This window comes from Aedes albopictus, chromosome 3, assembly GCF_035046485.1.
Source record: "Aedes albopictus strain Foshan chromosome 3, AalbF5, whole genome shotgun sequence".
Lineage (NCBI taxonomy): Eukaryota > Metazoa > Arthropoda > Insecta > Diptera > Culicidae > Aedes > Aedes albopictus.
The window spans coordinates 382,671,773-382,692,755 of record NC_085138.1 but is presented as its reverse complement, the minus strand read 5'-3'; the positions used below and the strand labels follow the sequence as shown (position 1 = coordinate 382,692,755).

General features: G+C 41.1%; 1 protein-coding gene and 1 long non-coding RNA gene across 2 annotated transcripts in view; one reads left to right on the top strand and one right to left on the bottom strand.

Annotated features, from left to right (window-relative positions):
* The window catches only part of LOC109400785 (protein kinase C-binding protein NELL1), a 101,140-nt gene extending 91,484 nt beyond the window's left edge, over positions 1 to 9,656 (top strand). The window contains exon 13 of the mRNA XM_062855850.1: positions 3,644 to 9,656. Within this exon, the coding sequence (XP_062711834.1) occupies positions 3,644 to 4,117 (474 nt within the window). The 3' untranslated portion in view covers positions 4,118 to 9,656. The remainder of the gene's footprint in view (positions 1 to 3,643) is intronic.
* Positions 9,657 to 10,260: 604 nt separating this feature from the next.
* Positions 10,261 to 20,983, bottom strand: LOC134289658 (uncharacterized). Its single transcript, XR_009998598.1, has 2 exons — positions 18,817 to 20,983; positions 10,261 to 10,446 (listed from the first exon to the last, which is right to left on the bottom strand). It is a non-coding gene; the product is annotated as an uncharacterized LOC134289658 (long non-coding RNA).

Sequence of the window (20,983 nt, the reverse complement as noted above, 5' to 3'; positions counted from 1 at the left end):
TTTTCTATTTTTCGTTTTCTCGTTTTACCGTTTGAGCGTTCCGAATCCGATTTGGGTTCGTCTTCTTATGTTTAGTTATGTATCCGTAGACTCTTAACGAATTTTCTGTTCCAATTAATCGCATGCTTGTAAATACATTTTAGAACGTAGACAGATAGTAGCGTAGATCTAGTCTAGCATAGTGCATAAGACTAATTTAAACTAACACTGAACTGAATACCAACCGATCGACCTCCGCCAACTTCAGTTCTCAACTGTGTGCAAAAGCAAAGATTTCGTTGTGTACAGTTGTTCCTATATTGGAGATATTTTTTTAGATGTGTCCTTTCACTGATTCACGATTTAGTGCACAGTAATCTGTTATTGATCCTACACTGAAAACATAACACATCTATGTGATTAGTTGTACATATCTGTACAAACACGGTTTCTACATTTATCCATACCAGCACACGATTGTAACAGTTTAAATTTGTTTTATGTAGATGGCAGAAAATGAAGAAGATATGGAATCCAGCAATCTGGAAACATTATATCTGAGATTTTCTTCAGGGATTCCTTCAAGAATGTTTTCGTCGGTTCCAGCGAAAATTTATAAAGAGTTTCCTCAAAAATTCCTAAACATTTACTTTTTCAAGGATTCCTCAATTCCTTCCTAGATTTTTCTAGATGTCCCTTGAATGATATTCTAGGAATTTTCCCAAGGATTCCTCAGGAATTTCTAAGAAACTCCTTTAGGATTTTCTCAGAAAATCCTTCAGGAATTTTCCAGAAATTCATTCAGGCATTACTCGGGAATTCCTTCAAGGATTCCTCCGAATTTTCTTCAGGGATTCCTTCAGGATTTCCCCACTTCAAAGATTATTCGGGAATCCATTCAGGAATTTCTTAGGAGTTCCTTTAGGGATTTCCAGAAATTCTTTTAGGAATTCCCGACGATTTCTGCAGGGATTTCCCAGGAGTTCCTTCAGGAATTCCTCAGATATTACTTAGGAATTCCTTCAGGGATTCCTTAGAGATTCATTTGGGCAATTCCTTCAGAGATTCATCAGGAATTCCTTCAGACATTTCTCAGGAATTTCTTTAGAGATTCCTCAGGATCAGGAATTCCTGTAGGGATTCGTCAAAATCAGGAATTCCTTTATGAGTTCTTCAGGAATTCAGGGATTCCAAATGAATTCTTTCAGGGATTCCTCAGGAATTCCTGGAGGAATTCATGGAGAAATTTCTGAGGTATTCCTGAGGAATCCCTGGAGGAATTCCTGAGGAATCCCTGGAGGAATTCCTGAGGAATCCCTGAGAAATCCCTGGAGAAATCCCTGAGGAATCCCTGGAGGAATTCCTGAGGAATCCCTGGAGGAATTCCTGAGGAATCCCTGGAAGAATTCCTGAGGAATCCCTGGAGGATTCGTGAGGATTCCTGAGGAATCCCTGGAGGAATTCCTGAGGAATCCCTGGAGGAATTCCTGAGGAATCCCTGGAGGAATTCCTGAGGAATCCCTGGAGGAATTCCTGAGGAATCCCTGGAGGAATTCCTGAGGAATCCCTGGAGGAATTCCTGAGGAATCCCTGGAGAAATTCCTGAGGAATCCCTGGAGGAATTCCTGAGGAATCCGTGGAGGAATTCCTGAGGAATCCGTGGAGGAATTCCTGAGGAATCCCTGGAGGAATTCCTGAGGAATCCCTGGAGGAATTCCTGAGGAATTCCTGAGATATCCCTGGAGGAATTCCTGAGGAATCCCTGGAGGAATTCCTGAGGAATTCCTGAGGAATCCCTGGAGGAATTTCTGAGGAATCCCTGGAGGAATTCCTGAGGAATCCCTCGAGGAATTCCTAAGGAATCCCTAGAGGAATTTCTAAGGAATCCCTGGAGGAATTTCCGAGGAATCCCTGGAGGAATTCCTGAGGAATCCCTGGAGGAATTCCTGAGGAATCCCTGGAGGAATTCCTGAGGAATCCCTGGAGGAATTCCTAAGGAATCCCTGGAGGAATTCCTGAGGAGTCCCTGGAGAAATTCCTGAGGAATCCCTGGAGAAATTCCTGAGGAATCCCTGGAGAAATTCCTGAGGAATCCCTGGAGGAATCCCTGAGGAATCCCTGGAGGAATCCCTGAGGAATCCCTGGAGGAATCCCTGAGGAATCCCTGGAGGAATTCCTGAGGAATCCCTGGAGGAATTCCTGAGGAATCCCTGGAGGAATTCCTGAGGAATCCCTGGAGGAATTCCTGAGGAATCCCTGAAGGAATTCCTGAGGAATCCCTGGAGGAATTCCTGAGGAATCCCTGGAGGAATTCCTGAGGAATCCCTGGAGGAATTCCTGAGGAATCCCTGGAGGAATTCCTGAGGAATCCCTGGAGGAATTCCTGAGGAATCCCTGGAGGATTTCCTGAGGAATCCCTGGAGGAATTCCTGAGGAATCCCTGGAGGAATTCCTGAGGAATCCCTGGAGGAATTCCTGAGGAATCCCTGGAGGAATTCCTGAGGAATCCCTGGAGTAATTCCTGAGGAATCCCTGGAGGAATTCCTGAGGAATACCTGGAGGGATTCCTGAGGAATCCCTGGAGGAATTCCTGAGGAATCCCTGGAGGAATTCCTGAGGAATCCCTGGAGGAATTCCTGAGGAATCCCTGGAGGAATTCCTGAGGAATCCCTGGAGGAAGTCCTGAGGAATTCCTGAGGAATCCCTGGAGGAAGTCCTGAGGAATTCCTGGAGGATTTCCTGAGGAATCCCTGGAGGAATTCCTGAGGAATCCCTGGAGGATTTCCTGAGGAATCCCTGGAGGATTTCCTGAGGAATCCCTGGAGGAATTCCTGAGGAATCCCTGGAGGAATTCCTGAGGAATCCCTGGAGGAATTCCTGAGGAATTCTTGAGGAATCCCTGGAGGAAGTCCTGAGGAATTCCTGGAGGAATTCCTGAGGAGTCCCTGGATAAATTCCTGAAGAATCCCTGGAGGAATTCTTGAGGAATCCCTGGAGGAATTTCTGAAGAATCCCTGGAGGAATTCCTGAGGAATCCCTGGAGGAATTCCTGAGGAATCCCTGGAGGAATTCCTGAGGAATCCCTGGTGGAATTCCTGAGGAATCCCTGGTGGAATTCCTGAGGAATCCCTGAAGGAATTCCTGAGGAATCCGTGCAGAAAGTCCTGAGGAATCCCTGGAGGAATTCCTGAGCAATCCCTGGAGGAATTCCTGAGAAACCCTTGGAGGAATTCCTGAGGAATCTCTTACGGATTGAAGCATTCCACCATCTTCTTCATTCTGGTTCAACGTGAGTGGTCGTACCAACGACCAGCTCACTGCAACCAATCTGCACGAGAAATAGAAGTATTCGATACAACAATACATTGTACAAAGCCGAAAACCACAGATTTTAATTTTCACTCTCTTCTTTCCACCTTTTTTGTTTTTGCGTTCAACGACACTACTCTGTGAACATTACACACGATTTTATCTCCCACCACAATCACTGCCGTCGAACAAACTTCACCTGCAACGACCATTCACCGACACTCGATCACATTTGTACCACACACACCTGCTATGAAATACGCAAAACAATCGAACGCGCCTTCCATTGTTATCTTCCCTGGCTATACGGCAACTCGGTCCGGCACCTGACGCTACGCAACGACACCCACCACAGGACGGTAAGATCACCTGCCGTTACGATGATCGTTGTGATGACGATGAACTACGAAAGATTGAAGGGCCTCCTGCAAATGATAGTGTTAAGGATAGTATTTCTAATAGTAAATCATCGCAAACAACGACCCCAAAGACATCACCGCAACCGAAGGAAGACTACAGCAGTAGTCCCGCCACAACGACAGCCACGACTATGCCACCATCATCAGCAGCAGCAGCTGTGGCTACTCCAGAGCAACAAATTCAATCAGCTTCATCTACCACATCAGCATCAGCAATACCAAAGCCAAGTTCTACCCGCACGACGCAGCAACAGCAGCAGCAGGAGGCACAACATCAGTCGAAGTCACGCTCCAGAAACCCATCACATACAGCGAAGAAGCTACTCAAACGATCGCTATCATCCGATGCGACCGCCATCCTCGAGACCACCCCGTTTGCCACACCTCTCCGAAGGTACATTGGTAACTAAGCTCATCACATCGAGGAACGAGCTGGTCAGTCCCACGATCATCACCCGACGGTAAGCGCAGTTCGCACTCCCTTCGACTCCCAGGCTCCTGTCCCATACTCAAATTCATCGATATTCTCTCGTAACAAACCATTGGCCCCAAGTCTCAGCCACACCCACGAAATGCTCCAAGATGTTTATGTGAACGCCTATGTTACCTGCGTAGTTACGTGTACAATTGTTTTGTAATTTGAACAAGCGGTTGAGCCAATTTATCAAAACACAAACAAATCACATTCATAGTAAGGCGAGTTTTTTAGAAATTCCTGAAACAAAAGAAAAAGTTAGCCACTTTGTACTTAAAATGCAGTTTTTAACTCCAAATACAAATGAAATCTAGAATACGGTTATGACACTAAAGTAAATCGCCCAAAACGACAAAAAAACAATACTTTATACCAAATTCAATCCAAAATCTACCGTCAGCGAAATTTCTCTCAAACATTTATTCTCCAGTTCTCGCTCTATCTTTCAGTCTTTTCAATCAATCAAATGGTCTCGAACGAAGAAAGCAGACGAACAAAAAAAAAGTTAAACGAAAAATAAGACACGAAAAATGTAACCAAGCGCATCAAGTAAGAAGTCAATAAGTATATATCAAAGACGTTGAAAATTGCAAACAAACAAGAGACAAAAAAACAACACAACAACGCTTAGGAGGTCTATAACGAAAGTTCGCTAAATGAAATGAAACCCAAATCAAAAGAAAGCTGGTCTCGGGGGGATCGGTTCGTTGTTAGCTATGGAGGAGTGCGAGTAAAAGCATATATACTTTTGTCCAGTTGAAGCGAAAAGGCTTCGAAAAGGTGAGGTTGATTGGAACGAATTCCATGGAAGTGTTTCATTTTCGGATTTCATTTAGCATCAAGTTATGCTTGGAAGATACGTTGGTGGTTTATTGTCAATGAAGTAACCTATTCTTCAGGTTTTTATAATTCAAGCATTGTCTCAAAAGTGGTTCATGTTCCATCATTTGCCGTCTCAAACAGATTTCGATTGACTCCTCTCTAGAGCCACCATATGATATATAATTCGACAAAGGTTACTATCATGACTCGTAAGCCAGTTCCATCTGCATTTCCATTCAAATTGAGTTAATGCCTGTTACCAATCTCTTTTGTTTTCTATGTTCTTAGTGTCTTAAAAAAAATAAAACATTCATTAGTGTTTGATTCGTGCACACAAAACTTTGAATAGTTTGAATGATGAATGACTCAACATTTGCCACGGCAAGGAAATAGCTACCGCTCTTGATTGAAAAGCGTCGATCAAAGAGAAGCAATTTTTTTTTCGTTTGGGGGAAAATGCTTCATATTTTAAGCAGTGTAGTGCAGTCCTCTCTGGAGCCACCATGTAATACTATCTGAGACCCGATATTTTATGAACTTGACCTGGTTGGCATTTCTACGACAGTCTGCATTAGTAGAGCGTCTATAGATTTTGTCGAAGTTTACTGCCGTGAACCGCAAGTCAGACCCATAGGCATTTTTAACAAAATTTAGTTAAGGACTGGGCACTTGGAGTACATATCACAAATTTTGTAGAGCACCGTTTTAAAGAACCGTTCAACAGATAAAGCTGAAAACGCATTATGATGGTTGTTCATTGTTCAATCATTGTCAACATCGGGATGCATTTTAACCCAAATGTTAAGAGTTAAAAGTATGGGAGATACATATGTTATGTCTTTGACAGCACATACCGTGCGTTTTACTCACTTGTTGACAGGTTAAGACATCTCAGCTACTTATTCGTGTTTCCTTTATTCGTCCAAAAGCTTTTGAGCAAATGTTGCTGGAGCTGCTTTGGATTGGAAACATGATCATCGAAATATTACCGCACCTAATTTTATCGAAAAATGTGTGCTGAATACAAGGATTTGAAGACGGAAGAGGGAATTATCGCAGAGGGAACAAAAATACTTTATCAACTATGGAATAGCTCTGGGATATCGGGTTGGAAATTTAAGCTGTAATTGTTTTGCAGTCATTTTTTATATTGAGGATAACGCGGAAGATAAAATCAGCGCACGCTGATAGCACATTCTGGGGCATGAAGCTGCTTAAGGCGAAACTGGAAGCATTTCCTCATTTTTTCCAAAACCGGTTTTCGTACACGTGTAGAACATGGATCACAGTATCTTCTGATTTTTTTTCGTGGTGGAGAATGTTTTCCATTTTTGCAGAAAACCGATTCTGAAAATATTGCTTCGTAATTTAATAAAAAATCAAAAATCAAAAAATGAAGAAACGCTTCCAGTTTTGCCTTGAGCAGCACAACCATGAGTTGTTGAGTAACATTTTAATCGTTGAAATCACAATAGCTACTAAAATAAGCAAAAAAGTTCCACCTAACAACAGCTGGAGTGTGCAAAGACGAGGAAGTGAAAACGTTAAGAGAGCGAGAAGCAGGTCAAAATCTTTTTTTTTTGTGTTGCCTTGCTCGACAAGGCGTTACGCCTCTTCGACGTTATTTTGTCAAAAGCTGCTGTGAGGTAACATTATAGTAAAGAATAAAAATATAAAGAAAGGCAACTCTGCCCTTTTTCTATGTTAACGTCAAGCGACAAGACAAGTGGCGCTTTCTAGGCGTATTGAGATAGAAGCTCTCTTTATTAGTGTTCGTGATCTGTCATAAAAGAAGATGCTGCGCGTATGTTATTGCCTCCGCATGCAAGTAGAAACACATACAATTACATGGTGATTCAACTTTGATCCAGAGATAGTGATGTGGAAGTGTCTCCCCGACCACCACGGGAATGAGCATTCTTGATATTATTATTCTTTGATTATAGGCACATACATACATACGGTCAATTTGTCAATGTCGTACCGAACTAGTTTCAGTCGAATCCTCTCTGGAGCCACCATATATTAGATAGCGATATATGTTGTGTTGTGGCTCCAGAGGCTCAGTAAAATAGAAAAACAACATCACGTCAAATTTTCCCATAATGAAAGTACTCGAAAAGCAGCCCCACAATAGATTTTTATACTGAGAAAATGTAAAGCTAATTTAGTTTTGTTTACAGTTATGTATTGAACGTTTCCGTGTCTTTTAATGTATTGATGTTCATGATAGCTGTAGTATTTTTCAAGTCATCGCGAGAGTCCATTTCTTAATGCCTACTTTTTGCATTGCTATGGTAGTGTAAGTAGTATATAGTAAACATTTGAAAAGATACACATTGAATTTGAGTCGATTAGCTTCCTCACATTGGAGTGAAATCTTGTCGGATAAGTGAGAACTTTCAATTTTAACTGCTTTAGAATTTTTATTTCAAGCAATAAAATCCGATTTGAGATGCATCTATGGAAATTAGTTCCAATCAAACAATACCGGTAGTCACAAAAAACATTCCTGACCTAACAAATTGATCGCAAACAAAATTGCTGACGTTGATAGTATTGCAAGGAATGTAACGTGTTGAAGTGTGAGGCAGAATGCAGTGAAAAAATGTCGAAACCAGTATGTATAAGAATAAACAAAAACGTTTGCAACTGTACATAATAGTTGAATAGTATGTAAAAAGCCCCTATTACTAAACAAACAAAAAAAGTGGCGCATAACCCTGTTCGTACATTATTTATTTCTTTGCGCGTGACGTGACCGTGATTGTTTCTATCGAAACAGCAGCGTGGCTTAAGTGTAGTTTTGGTTTACTTACCAATACCGAGTGACTACTACCAAGATATGCACTTTACCCAAGTGTTGACCCTTACCCAATACAGATACATTGCTACAATTGAATGTGTAAGCCGCTATTGTTTCAATGTTTTCGTTCACAACCGGTCAATTGTCCCATTCTAGTCAACTTCAGTTAATTATTAAGTGTAACTTATTTATTACCAAGTCTTATTTTCGGTACCAAAACATTTTTTCTCCTCATTTACATTTACGCTATTAAAGTAATAGAAGGACAGTGAACAAGAATAAACAACACGAAACAATCAAACACATTCGCTAGGAAGGTAAAGAAAGAAAGACGATATTTTGATTACAGTAAGAAAGTGCATTTTTATTTGTAGGAAAAAAAGTGTAAAAATAAATAGAAGAAATTCTAACTGTTAACAATCAGTAACGAAAAACGAAAACCATAACGACATTTTGGAGACTCTAATAAAATACATGAAAAAGAGGGTTGAAGCACACACACACACTGAACGAAAGTTTAAAAAAAATTGACTAATAACAACAACCAATACCAGTCAGCTCGAAAATAAGTTTGTTTTCCCGAACACAAGCGCAAGTCGAAAAAGAAAATATGAGTTCCTTATCTCCAATATCCGATACCACAAATGCTATGAAGATGAATCAATACTGAAAGTTTTAATGATTGAACCAGTTGAATAAGAGACGAGAAGAAAGAGTAAATCAAATAAACGAATGAAAAGAGGAAAAATATAAGATATGTCTGTGTGTGTACTTTTAGAGCAAACCACACCTATATTGCAACTCAAGTAAACGATAGTATAGTTTACGTACTCGAGCTCGTCAAACCACAAACAATAACAACCAATGTAACTGAGAAAATAAACCCATAGAAAACCATCGCAATTTACTGCATCAGAGTTTACATGTAGAAATTTGTTTGTGTTCAACTCGTGTGACAGCCGCGGTTTTCTGTCATGCCTTTCGACCCGACAATTTGCGTATTTGGTGTGCCTGTAAATATTGTACGCGAGAAGCATAGTAGGTATATATGGTATAAACGTTCTGCGCTGTTATTTTATTTTTTGCCAAGCAAAAATCAGCTCCAATTAACAAAGAAAGTGTGAATAAAACACAAACAAAAGTGCAGAACTCACAAGCACACTAACACGTGTGGGCGTTAGTAATTGCATTTCGACAACGGAAACAACAATGAACAAAATGCTCTCTGTTTTTAGACTGTGTATTTGAAGATACTCTCCTAAGTTTTTGGCCTTTTGATGAATGCAATGTAGCATGGCGCCGGTGAGATATAGATTGCGCTGTATTCAACGTCAGATTAAATAGAACAGACGAACAAAACTGTAATAAAGAAAATCATACAATAAAATTTAACTCTAAATTGAACTAAACAAAATGTATGGTAGGACAAAAATGAATTAACTGTCATGTAACTATCACTAGTTAAGTTTCTAATCCTAGCGAGTATAAATAAATTCCTGTAAATACTAGTTAATAAAATTTAAAAAAGTAATGGAAAAACAACAAAAATTAGAATCCATGGTGACGAAAGGTAGGAAGACGAAGACAATGTAACGAAGGTCATTCAGGAAATCGAATGAAACCCACTCGTTTCGATAGTTTAGAGCATGGAGACACTGAAACCGAATGAAATTACTAAACAGCAGAAAACAGTTCAAGACAGACGTGGAAACGGAGAAACAATTATGAACAAAAGAACAGTGTATAGTGGTTAGAAAATTGTAATTTTATTTGGTCTTTATATTTATATTAAATATATATTTTAACAATTTCTTTTAATAAAACAAGCCAATTAAATGAACAATTACCCAATGAATTAGACGATTTTCTTTCTCACTGAATTCCATTGTGTGTTTGATTACTATCATTTCTACACGCAGCCACTTACTTCCTCTCCCTTTATGACTTGTTCTATTCCATCTATCTCTCTGATCCGTACAGTTTTATGTTGAACACTTTATGCGTTTGTTGATAACGTTGGAAATGGAAATTCTAAACACAGAGATGTGCGCAACTGCCCATTGTAAGCCAATAAAGCAGCGAAAACTGTCAAAGTGGGAGCCAAATGAAAAAGTTTATCGTTTGTAGGAATAAAGTCGACATCAAATAAATTATGAGAAATGAGAATGTTTAAAGAAAAAGATAAAGGTGATACCATTCCATCAGTTGCTTTCAATGTTATCCTATTTAAAACGAAAGATTTAAATGCTGTTTGTTTTGTTTCTAATTTGTTTTTTTTTGTAAGATGTGAGCACGTATAATAAGAAAAAGAATGGAATAATAATTCGGTGCCGTAATCGCTTTTTTATCAGATAATTTAAGAGTATAGGATTAGTAATGGCACTTTGACCCTTTGCTGTTTCCCTCACTTTTGCCACCTTATCATATATTTTCCATAAAGAGCAAACATAAACAAAAATATTTCAAACACGACAAAGTCATGATAAAGTTTGATCATAATTTTCCGGCAAGTTTGTAAACAAGAAAAACAGTGTTGCCGAATTAGCAGACGGAATTTTCACACGCACATCTCTGTATTTAGTATGTCTGGTAGGTAAATTATGCAGGATTAACTGGATAAAAAGGTAAGGTGCATACTCGTTTTTAATTGAATTGATTCCGAAATGATCATGGTGTGAACACAGACAATCAGACGTAGCTCTTAGAGGAAATTCATCTAAAACGAAGGTTGCGACCATTCATTTGGAAAGATTTACATTCATTTGCTATTATCTCAGTTCAAAAGCATGTTATCGAAAAACAATGTGTGGATGAATTTAACCTTATAGTTTTATCTGAAAGTTTGCCGAATAATATTAGGGTCGCAAACGTATACCAAAGTCGTGAGCGAGCTGTGAAGGCAACTCTCCAAGCGGTGAATGTAAATTTCATTCACGCTGTGGAAAGTTGCCTTCACAGCTCGCTCACGACTTTGGAATGCGTGTGCGACCCCAATGTTATTCGGCAAACTTTCAGATAAAACTACAAGGTTAAATTCATCCATACATTGTTTTTCGATAGCATGCTTCTGAACTGAGATAATAGCAAATGAATGTAAATCTTTGCAAATGAATGGTCGCAACCTTGTCAAAAACTTTTACCCGGTGTCTTTTTCCTGAGCACACTGCCACCTGTTGGTAAAACCGCGCGAGACACTGTCGGTCATGTTGAATTTCGATTTGACGTTTGTCTAACACGCACACTACTACACAAATCAGCAACGTGTACACTGGCAAACGTCAAAGCGATCGAACACTAGCACCTCTGGCGGAAGGATCGCGCAAATCAAATGAAATTTGAATTGATTATTAAATTCATGTGCCAAATCTTTTTGAAGAGTGATACGTCTGTTTATCTGTGGTGTTAACATTATGATTTTTCTTTTACGTGAATGTAGTTAAAAGTTGGTAAAATAATCATAAAAAGGTAAGGTGCATACTAGTTGTAGCAGTCAGGAAATTTGTATATAATTTTTGTGTATATTCTAATGTAAATTTTGTAAATATTATATAAATGTCTGTCGATAATCAGACTATGAAAACTCAATCAATGTTGAGCGTGAATAAGTTTATATGAATAGAATTCCCTTAGCGTAGGCAATCGAAGGTTGCGAACATTTTGCTGAATCTCTCCTGAGGCGGGCTCACTTTTGTCTTCGAAAGGTTGGAAAGGGACAGCAGCACGACCATTGTATCGAGTTATCCTTCGTGACTTGCGATCACGAAAGCGTACGATGAGTTTTCGGGAAATGACGAATTTCCGGTTCGTCCGAGAATTCACTTGTCTTAATCTGAGGATCACAGACTCGATCATTTCGTTCGTGACTACCCAGCCAATAAGAAGTGTGCGCGTTTGTAACTTGTTCGTTGCCATAGCAAAGTATGGATTTTTAAAGTGACGTTAGTGCATGTTTAATTAATTAAATATATTTGGTTCGTTCTCTAGTTGTACGAAGTGTGCGTCGTGTAGGAATTGTGTGCGAAGTAGCTTAGCAGCAATTAAGAATAGGTAATTGTGCTCATTTGTGCCATATTGTGCTTGTGCTTGTGCTGAGTGTTCGGTTTAGCCGTAAGGCTATTTAATTCGCAGCGATACTACCCGCACCCAAGCGCGTGAACTTCCCCTAGACGAACGGAACTCCTCCCGGCCTACTGTCAACCTGCCGGAAGTCGGTCGATCCGTCACCAAATCGACCGAGTGAGGCTCAGGGGACCTCGTGGAATCGGTGGCCAAGCCAACTACTCCATCAAGCGGACTGCGGCCGCCATTGCAAGTCTACAGTCACTGGCTACAACGAGCGATACACCATTCACCGATAGCGGCCATTGGTGATCGCCGTTCAACACGCCCGTCTCGGACGGGGCACTGACCTGGGCCACAGGTCAACGACAGCGGTAACGTAAGCCAGCGAAGTCGGTGAGTCCAACCAAAACTTTTTTTTTGTGGAGTGGGGCGTCCGCTGAGGGCGCCTCGGAGTGTTTTTTGCCAGTCACAGACTGAAGACGATGTGCCGCTAAAGCCTCGTAAGAAGTTTGGAGATCGTCGTGCGTGCGTGACGAATTGCCGCCGCCGCAGATCCGGTTGTCACACCAGGAGCGCAGACTAGCCCGCAGATGCGCCGCCGAAGGTCGTGACGTCACAGGAACACGTAGAGCACATGAGCACGTTAGATAGATAGGAAGAGAGGGAGAGTAAAATCGCACACAAGATAGGAAGATAGAGAGAACGAACACATACACACAACCAAATGAATAAATGCTAGCATGTAAGAAATAAATCTACCAAGAATATTTGTTTGAAACCAATATGTAGTGTTTAAGTTGACCGTTAAATAAACCCTCATTATGTCCCCCTGTAATATGTTTGATTAGTTTTCATGTATTGCCCGTCACTACGCGTTTTGTTATCGTTCCCGTCCTCCACCATCGGAGTTTGATTGATGGGGTTCCCAGTCCGTTTCCTCTTTGCTGTTGCGTATCGCGGCGAGTGACTTGTCTGCCAGTGATGAGAATTGGTGAGCAACCGCGAATGTTGTCTCACTTTGAGCATGCGTGATTCTCTCACCGAACTCTCTGAGTGCCTTCGGGATTAATGGTTGCGTTGAGGTAATAGGGTGAACCCGTTCGGTCGTTTGGTTCGTAGGCTGGCTGGAACGATCCGTAAAATTCCTTTCGGAAATATTAAATGGACTCGCCCTCAGGAGAGTCTCATCCGGGCAAATTGAAATTGGGCATGTGGTCTCCCTTGTGGAGTGGCGCTTAAGCCACGTGTTTTAAGACGGATCGCCCGGGCTGGCTACAAATTGGCGCCCAACTAAAGGTTTTCGAAATATTTGGGTATTTGTGGAGTTTCTGATGTAAAATTATGTGTATTTAAGAATTTTGTGATATTTATGGAAAGTTTGAGGTTCACTTATTGATAGTTTTGGGATTATGATGTGAATTTATCCGTATTTGGTTTCTGTGGATGATCTTTGAGTGTTTAAGTGATTTTTGTGAATTTAGGAACATTTTGGGAAGTATTGAGCAGAATAAAGATTGAGTTTGTGCAGTAGAATATAGTGTTGAGTTATCAGTATTTATGTATCTATTGTTGACAAAGTTTCGGTTATTTTCGTTTCGTGTATTTTGTTGAATTATTACTATTTCATTGAAATGGCTGCAAAATCTGCATATATGGACCGCTTGATTATTGAGGAAGTTGGCTATGAACTGGAAATGTGAGGGAAGTTTGATTAGGTTTTAAATGACGTTGAGAAAATTCCGGTATTGAGGTACTCGTTTGAGAAATAGGATTTGGATGATGGAGTCTATGAGTCCGACCTTAATTGAGTGTGTTTTACGTGGTATCGTTCTTGAATTGGGTCAGTTATGCGTTTACGAGTTGTTTAGAAACTAGGATTCAGAACATAGAAGAGTACAATATGAGTTGTACTGAGAGCAACGTAGGTGTAGGGGGTGAGCAAGATCCGGGGAGTGAGAGGATTCGGGCTCTGGAGGCCGAAGTGGTTAGGCTGAAATCATTGATTGCAATGGTTGAAAGGAGAATGAGAGGAGCCGGTAAGCAGGAAGAGAGACAGGAAGAATGTGAGGTGGTCCAAAGTGTTGCATTAGAGCAGTTGATAGTCGAGGGTACGAAGCACCATGAGAGGAAACCTCTACCAGAATCACCAACATGTTGGTACTGTGAGGGATACGATCACGTGGTAGATGATTGTATTGGAAGGAAGAGGACTCTTGAACTCTGGCGTAAGTTAGATGAAGAGAAGGCGAGAAAAGGACAGGAACAGCCAGAATTGGCAAGCGGTCTTGTACCGGAATGCGAGACCGAGAGTAACAGGACTTCAGAGCTAGAAGTGGTGGCCAATGCAAGTCTAGGAAACTGCTTCATGGCAGATCACGAAATAGCCGGTGAGACTGAGAAAATAGGGCCTGTTTTGCCAGTAAAACAAACGTTGTTCCGGGAATATGACGTTCTGAGATCCGCGAGTAAAGAAAGGCATTCTAGACAGGTAGTTCCGTGGCGAGGATTTTCAGGAAGCGGAAAGGGTCGGAGAAAGACAAGAGATCGATTGAGTAGGAGAAAGGAGAAGAAAACGAAGAAAACAGCGAATGTCAGAACAGTAAATGAAGGGCTGATCGAGTGGTCGTTTACTTCGGAACGATGGAACGTATGGTTTTTGAAAATTTTATTAACGGAAGTTGAATTTGTCATTCAATCCGTTGAGATTAGTTGCTGTCTGGTACTATCGGCTAAGCTGGCACCGGAATGCATTCCAGCAACCATCAAGAGGGTAATAGGCAGCCATTGGAATGATTTGGAGAGTTTGGATGGGAAACGACTTGGCATTTTCCATTGCAAGTTCTTTAAAAACTTGCCAGAGCAGGCTCTCCATAGTTTGACCTTGCATGACCTTCAGCTATGTAACTGTTTCCGAAGCAGTGACAAGGAACCAGTCAAAGGTCTGGTCTCACTAAAATACTTGAAATGAACCTTTTTCCAGCTATGAGGCTCTTGGGTTTCACCCAAGAGTTACTCTTATCCCGTCGAAGCTGTGCTCCGGGTAAATAACATACTGGCTCGCCATTGCAAAGCTTAGCGCTGATCTTTGGATCAGCTGCCGCCCCTACAAAACCTTTTGCTTACTAGGGGCATCCTTGGACTGTTCAACAGTCCAAGAAGAAGCTTTGCAGTGTGCTGAAGAATGGAACTAGTCAGTTCTTTCAAAGTAGAACCGTTGGAAGGAAGTAGTTGTGGTTATTCGCGATCCCCTCGACCAGAAGTCAGAGAGAGCCCTGGAAGTTTTCCCGGGCGATGATCTCAAACCAGAAGCTTAGAGCCGTAGTGCGATGACGAGCAGTACTGTGCAAGGAAGTTTAATTCGTGAGTCTGGCATTGGGGATTGCCAGACGCTGATCGAAAAGAAAGACTCAGAAGTTTTTGCGATCAAAAATGGTGTTGAGCAACCCGAGTCAATCGAGCGATAGCACAACAACTTCAAAAAAATGGCTCTATCGTGGGAGTACTGCCCGAAAGTGAAAATTTTCAAAATTTATCATTCTTATGGAGACATTTCAGGGAGATTTTGGCAATTTGTAAATAATGTTAGTAAGGTAGTTCACAAAGGTAATCTTATATGTCTAATTTAGTACTTAAAATTATTTTTCTTTATTGTTTTTCTATTAAAATTAACTTAAAATTATGTTGCTTTATGTTGAGCATGGCAACCCCTCTGTGACGTCATCTCTTCGTCGTCCGTCCGATAGTACCTAAAAACAAGAATAAAGCATTAAAATCCGTTTCCATTACTGTGAAGTGATTGGAAACACACTCACCTGACAGCCAGGTCTCCAGAAGCAGCCTCATCCGGCCGGCGAGGTGGTCTTCAAAGGCTAGGTCGTTCTCCAATATCCCGATCCAGTACAGCGAGCGAATCCTGTACGTAGGATTTCTCAAGCCTACGTCAGCCAGTCATTTTCCTTCCGTATTTGACCTAAACCACAAAGAAAATAGAAAACATTAGTACTTACAGTTTATTAGTTACTTTTCCCGTGATTTTCCGATATTTGCAGCCATTCTTGGTCCGTTTTTCGTGGAAAATTACCTTAAAAACTTTCACGATTTTTAATTGCCACTGCACTTTCAATGTTTTTGTTTACGTTTGACGGTTCTCAGGAAGGGTAGATATATCAGAGTTTGAGTGTCGTGAGTGTCCGGAGAAAAATTTCTCTGAGTGACGTAATTGTGAGTGATTTGTGTTTTCTCATTTAATAATGCTTCGTGAGAGCTGGAGAGAACCTCCGGCGTATGAAACGTTATTGGAATGGTTGTTTGGGAGAATTTAGGATTCGCACACATGGATTAGCGTAAGCCAGAGAATTTTTGGCGAGTTAATTGGTGTTGTGGCGGTTTTTGTGTTGTGGTTGATGTTTACGTTTTGTCCTACACAGAGGCATGGATACCGGGTAGCAGGCTCGGTGGTTCTCTGTGAGACAGAATCGTTGCGGTGAATTCAGAGGAGAAACGTGTTACCAACATCAAGGATTGGTGTAGTTTCGAATCTGAATGATCCAGAGATGTTGTAGAGTGTGTGCGGTCATATGGGAGAAATGTAAGGAATCAACGTTTAGGTTTGGTGTTTGATTTCTCCATATGTACCTGTTCTGTGTTGGTGTATGTTCATTGAGTATCAGATATTCTGTTAGTTAATGACGTGTTGTTGGGATGATGCTTCTGCTGAGACTGAAAGGTTTCAGCAGCAATGCAGTTTTTAGGATTTCTTTGGGGTTTGAGATTATATGTTGGTGTCGATATTCTACCTAGTCTGAGAACGTCAAGCAGCTCAATCTTTCCTTGGGGTGAACCTGAGTTTTGTAAATATTGTTGTAGATATAAATATGGAATAGTGTGTACATAAAAGTTTTTTTCGATTTTTTCGGTATTATTATTATGGAGAATAGGTTGGGAACCCGGATGAATTTGAAATATTTATACATGATTTGGCTAAGGGAATATATTATTGAAATAATGTACATAACTTGTACAGTTTACCACTACGAAAATTTGGTTTAAGTCCTTAAACCAAATTTTCGTAAAATAGCCCTGGTGCAATGTAGCAGTCAGGAAATTTGTATATAATTTTTGTGTATATTCTAATGTAAATTTTGTAAATATTATATAAATGTCTGTCGATAATCAGACTATGAAAACTCAATCAATGTTGAGCGTGAATAAGTTTAAATGAATAGAATTCCCTTAGCGTAGGCAATCGAAGGTTGCGAACATTTTGCTGAATCTCTCCTGAGGCGGGCTCACTTTTGTCTTCGAAAGGTTGGAAAGGGACAGCAGCACGACCATTGTATCGAGTTATCCTTCGTGACTTGCGATCACGAAAGCGTACGATGAGTTTTCGGGAAATGACGAATTTCCGGTTCGTCCGAGAATTCACTTGTCTTAATCTGAGGATCACAGACTCGATCATTTCGTTCGTGACTACCCAGCCAATAAGAAGTGTGCGCGTTTGTAACTTGTTCGTTGCCATAGCAAAGTATGGATTTTTAAAGTGACGTTAGTGCATGTTTAATTAATTAAATATATTTGGTTCGTTCTCTAGTTGTACGAAGTGTGCGTCGTGTAGGAATTGTGTGCGAAGTAGCTTAGCAGCAATTAAGAATAGGTAATTGTGCTCATTTGTGCCATATTGTGCTTGTGCTTGTGCTGAGTGTTCGGTTTAGCCGTAAGGCTATTTAATTCGCAGCGATACTACCCGCACCCAAGCGCGTGAACTTCCCCTAGACGAACGGAACTCCTCCCGGCCTACTGTCAACCTGCCGGAAGTCGGTCGATCCGTCACCAAATCGACCGAGTGAGGCTCAGGGGACCTCGTGGAATCGGTGGCCAAGCCAACTACTCCATCAAGCGGACTGCGGCCGCCATTGCAAGTCTACAGTCACTGGCTACAACGAGCGATACACCATTCACCGATAGCGGCCATTGGTGATCGCCGTTCAACACGCCCGTCTCGGACGGGGCACTGACCTGGGCCACAGGTCAACGACAGCGGTAACGTAAGCCAGCGAAGTCGGTGAGTCCAACCAAAACTTTTTTTTTGTGGAGTGGGGCGTCCGCTGAGGGCGCCTCGGAGTGTTTTTTGCCAGTCACAGACTGAAGACGATGTGCCGCTAAAGCCTCGTAAGAAGTTTGGAGATCGTCGTGCGTGCGTGACGAATTGCCGCCGCCGCAGATCCGGTTGTCACACCAGGAGCGCAGACTAGCCCGCAGATGCGCCGCCGAAGGTCGTGACGTCACAGGAACACGTAGAGCACATGAGCACGTTAGATAGATAGGAAGAGAGGGAGAGTAAAATCGCACACAAGATAGGAAGATAGAGAGAACGAACACATACACACAACCAAATGAATAAATGCTAGCATGTAAGAAATAAATCTACCAAGAATATTTGTTTGAAACCAATATGTAGTGTTTAAGTTGACCGTTAAATAAACCCTCATTATGTCCCCCTGTAATATGTTTGATTAGTTTTCATGTATTGCCCGTCACTACGCGTTTTGTTATCGTTCCCGTCCTCCACCATCGGAGTTTGATTGATGGGGTTCCCAGTCCGTTTCCTCTTTGCTGTTGCGTATCGCGGCGAGTGACTTGTCTGCCAGTGATGAGAATTGGTGAGCAACCGCGAATGTTGTCTCACTTTGAGCATGCGTGATTCTCTCACCGAACTCTCTGAGTGCCTTCGGGATTAATGGTTGCGTTGAGGTAATAGGGTGAACCCGTTCGGTCGTTTGGTTCGTAGGCTGGCTGGAACGATCCGTAAAATTCCTTTCGGAAATATTAAATGGACTCGCCCTCAGGAGAGTCTCATCCGGGCAAATTGAAATTGGGCATGTGGTCTCCCTTGTGGAGTGGCGCTTAAGCCACGTGTTTTAAGACGGATCGCCCGGGCTGGCTACATAGTTTTTAATTGAATTGATTCCGAAATGATCATGGTGTGAACACAGACAATCAGACGTAACTCTAAGAGGAAATTCATCTAAAACTTTTACCCGGTGTCTTTTTCCTGAGCCCACTGTTGGTAGAACCGCGCGAGACACTGTCGGCCATGTTGAATTTCGATTTGACGTTTGTCTAACACGCACACTACCACAGAGAACAGACGTCTATCTTCGCTTTCTACCTTGTGTAAAACTTTGCAACGGTCATATCAGAGTATGTGGTTATGCTCCCGTTGCGCGGCGCTAGCGTCCCATCACTTACATTGTTGTGTTGTCATATTTGTTTTCAGTGCTCGCCGTTTTTGGCCGTTTGGCGCTCGTGTCGCTTTGTGGGCTAGTGTATTTTAACGGTGATCACTGCCATCGTGGGGTCAAATCGACTTTATAAGTGGGGCAGTCTCCGTTGGTGGCGTTGAGGTTCACTTAAATCCTTTACACACGATTTCGACGTATTTTTGTTCGAGCTTAAATGTCTGTTCTCTGTGACACTACTACACAAATCGCCTGTAATTTTCGATTGCATCATTCAGCAACGTGTACACTGGCAAACGTCAAAGCGATCGAACACTAGCACCTCTGGCGGAAGGATCGCGCAAATCAAATGAAATTTGAATTGATTGTTAAATGCATGTGCCAAACCTTTTTGAAGAGTGTTACGTCTGTTTGTCAGTAGTGTGAACATTTTGATTTTTCTTTTACGTGAATGTTAAAAGTTGGTAAAAAAATCATTGAATTCCAATTTTGAAACTGATAAGAGTTTCTAATGAAAACATGCAATTTTGTATGATTGAAACCACTTTCAAATGGGCCATGAGAAACGTAAAGATTTGTAAAAAAGTTTATTATCCTTATAACACATAGTTCGTGTGTATGATATTGCCATGCATCTTCCAGTGTTATACGAAATTTGCATAATTTGAAAACTATTATAATTTAGTTTGTACCCTGTCTGAGTTTTACAGTACCTAGCAGTTCTTGAGAGCGACAAATATGTTCTGAAATATTTTTTGAAAGATGCTAAACTTGGCGCTTTCATCATGGTAAATCAATTCATGAGCTCAACATGTTCATCACGACCCGATAAGGCAGGTAGATAAATTCGGTATAATATGGAATGAATACTTTTGTCAGGTAAGTTAAATTTGGTTGATATATAAAAAATGATTCTTCTTCAAAACTTCTTCCATTATTTTTTATATAATCTTGATTTTGTGAAACAAAGTTATTTCAACTTCTTAAAAAAAAATATACTATTCTTTCGAAGTATCTTTATGGAATATATAATCATCAAATCACTTAACTTGGCTGCCATGTACCAGTTCTTATTTTTACGGTGAAACATCAAGAATTTGTATTTTACATACAAACTTTGGAGGCACAAATCTGACGAATGAAGCATCGAATCAAGCCGCCCTTTTTTCCTGGCTTTGCTCACTTGCAAAAAGAGGCAGCTTTTCAAAATCGAGCGCATTTGTTAACGCATTTTCAAGATTTGTGCTCTTGAAAACGTGAGTAGGGGACCAAGTGGGTCATTGTGGCAGCCATATTTGCATTCTCTGATGTTATGTTGATGTCTTCTTAAAGTCATTCGGCCTAATAACCCATTCGGGTTAGTGACACTTTCGACCTGATGTACTTCGACCTAACGTAGTTCGGCCAGTGTTACTGTTGCGTCATAACGATCCAGCACACTACTGACCTATTCAGCCCTATGAACTTCGGCCTAACGAAGTGGTACCTTATTCATGAATGGTTTCAATGGTTTCAAGGAAATATCGGAAATAAATTTCAAAATAAATGTTGAAAAAAATGCAAAACATACCTCCTGAGTCAGTTGTTTTGGGCGCCCAGAAACTACGTTCAAAATTTGAGCGTATTCGATTAAGATTAAGAGGGCGCTCACTGAGCTTGAAATTTGTATGGGGAAACTTGGCAAAACGTACGCAGAATTCGATTTTTGCCGCTGGGTGGCGCTGTAAGCGCTCAATCAATTTGGTATTCTTGTAGGTGACTATGTGGATATCTTACCGTGGTTTCTCCACAAATTTATCCTAGGATCCCTCTAGGAATTCCTTCTGTAATTCCTCAGTGAGCTATATCTGGATTTTTTGGGGTTCTCCTCAGA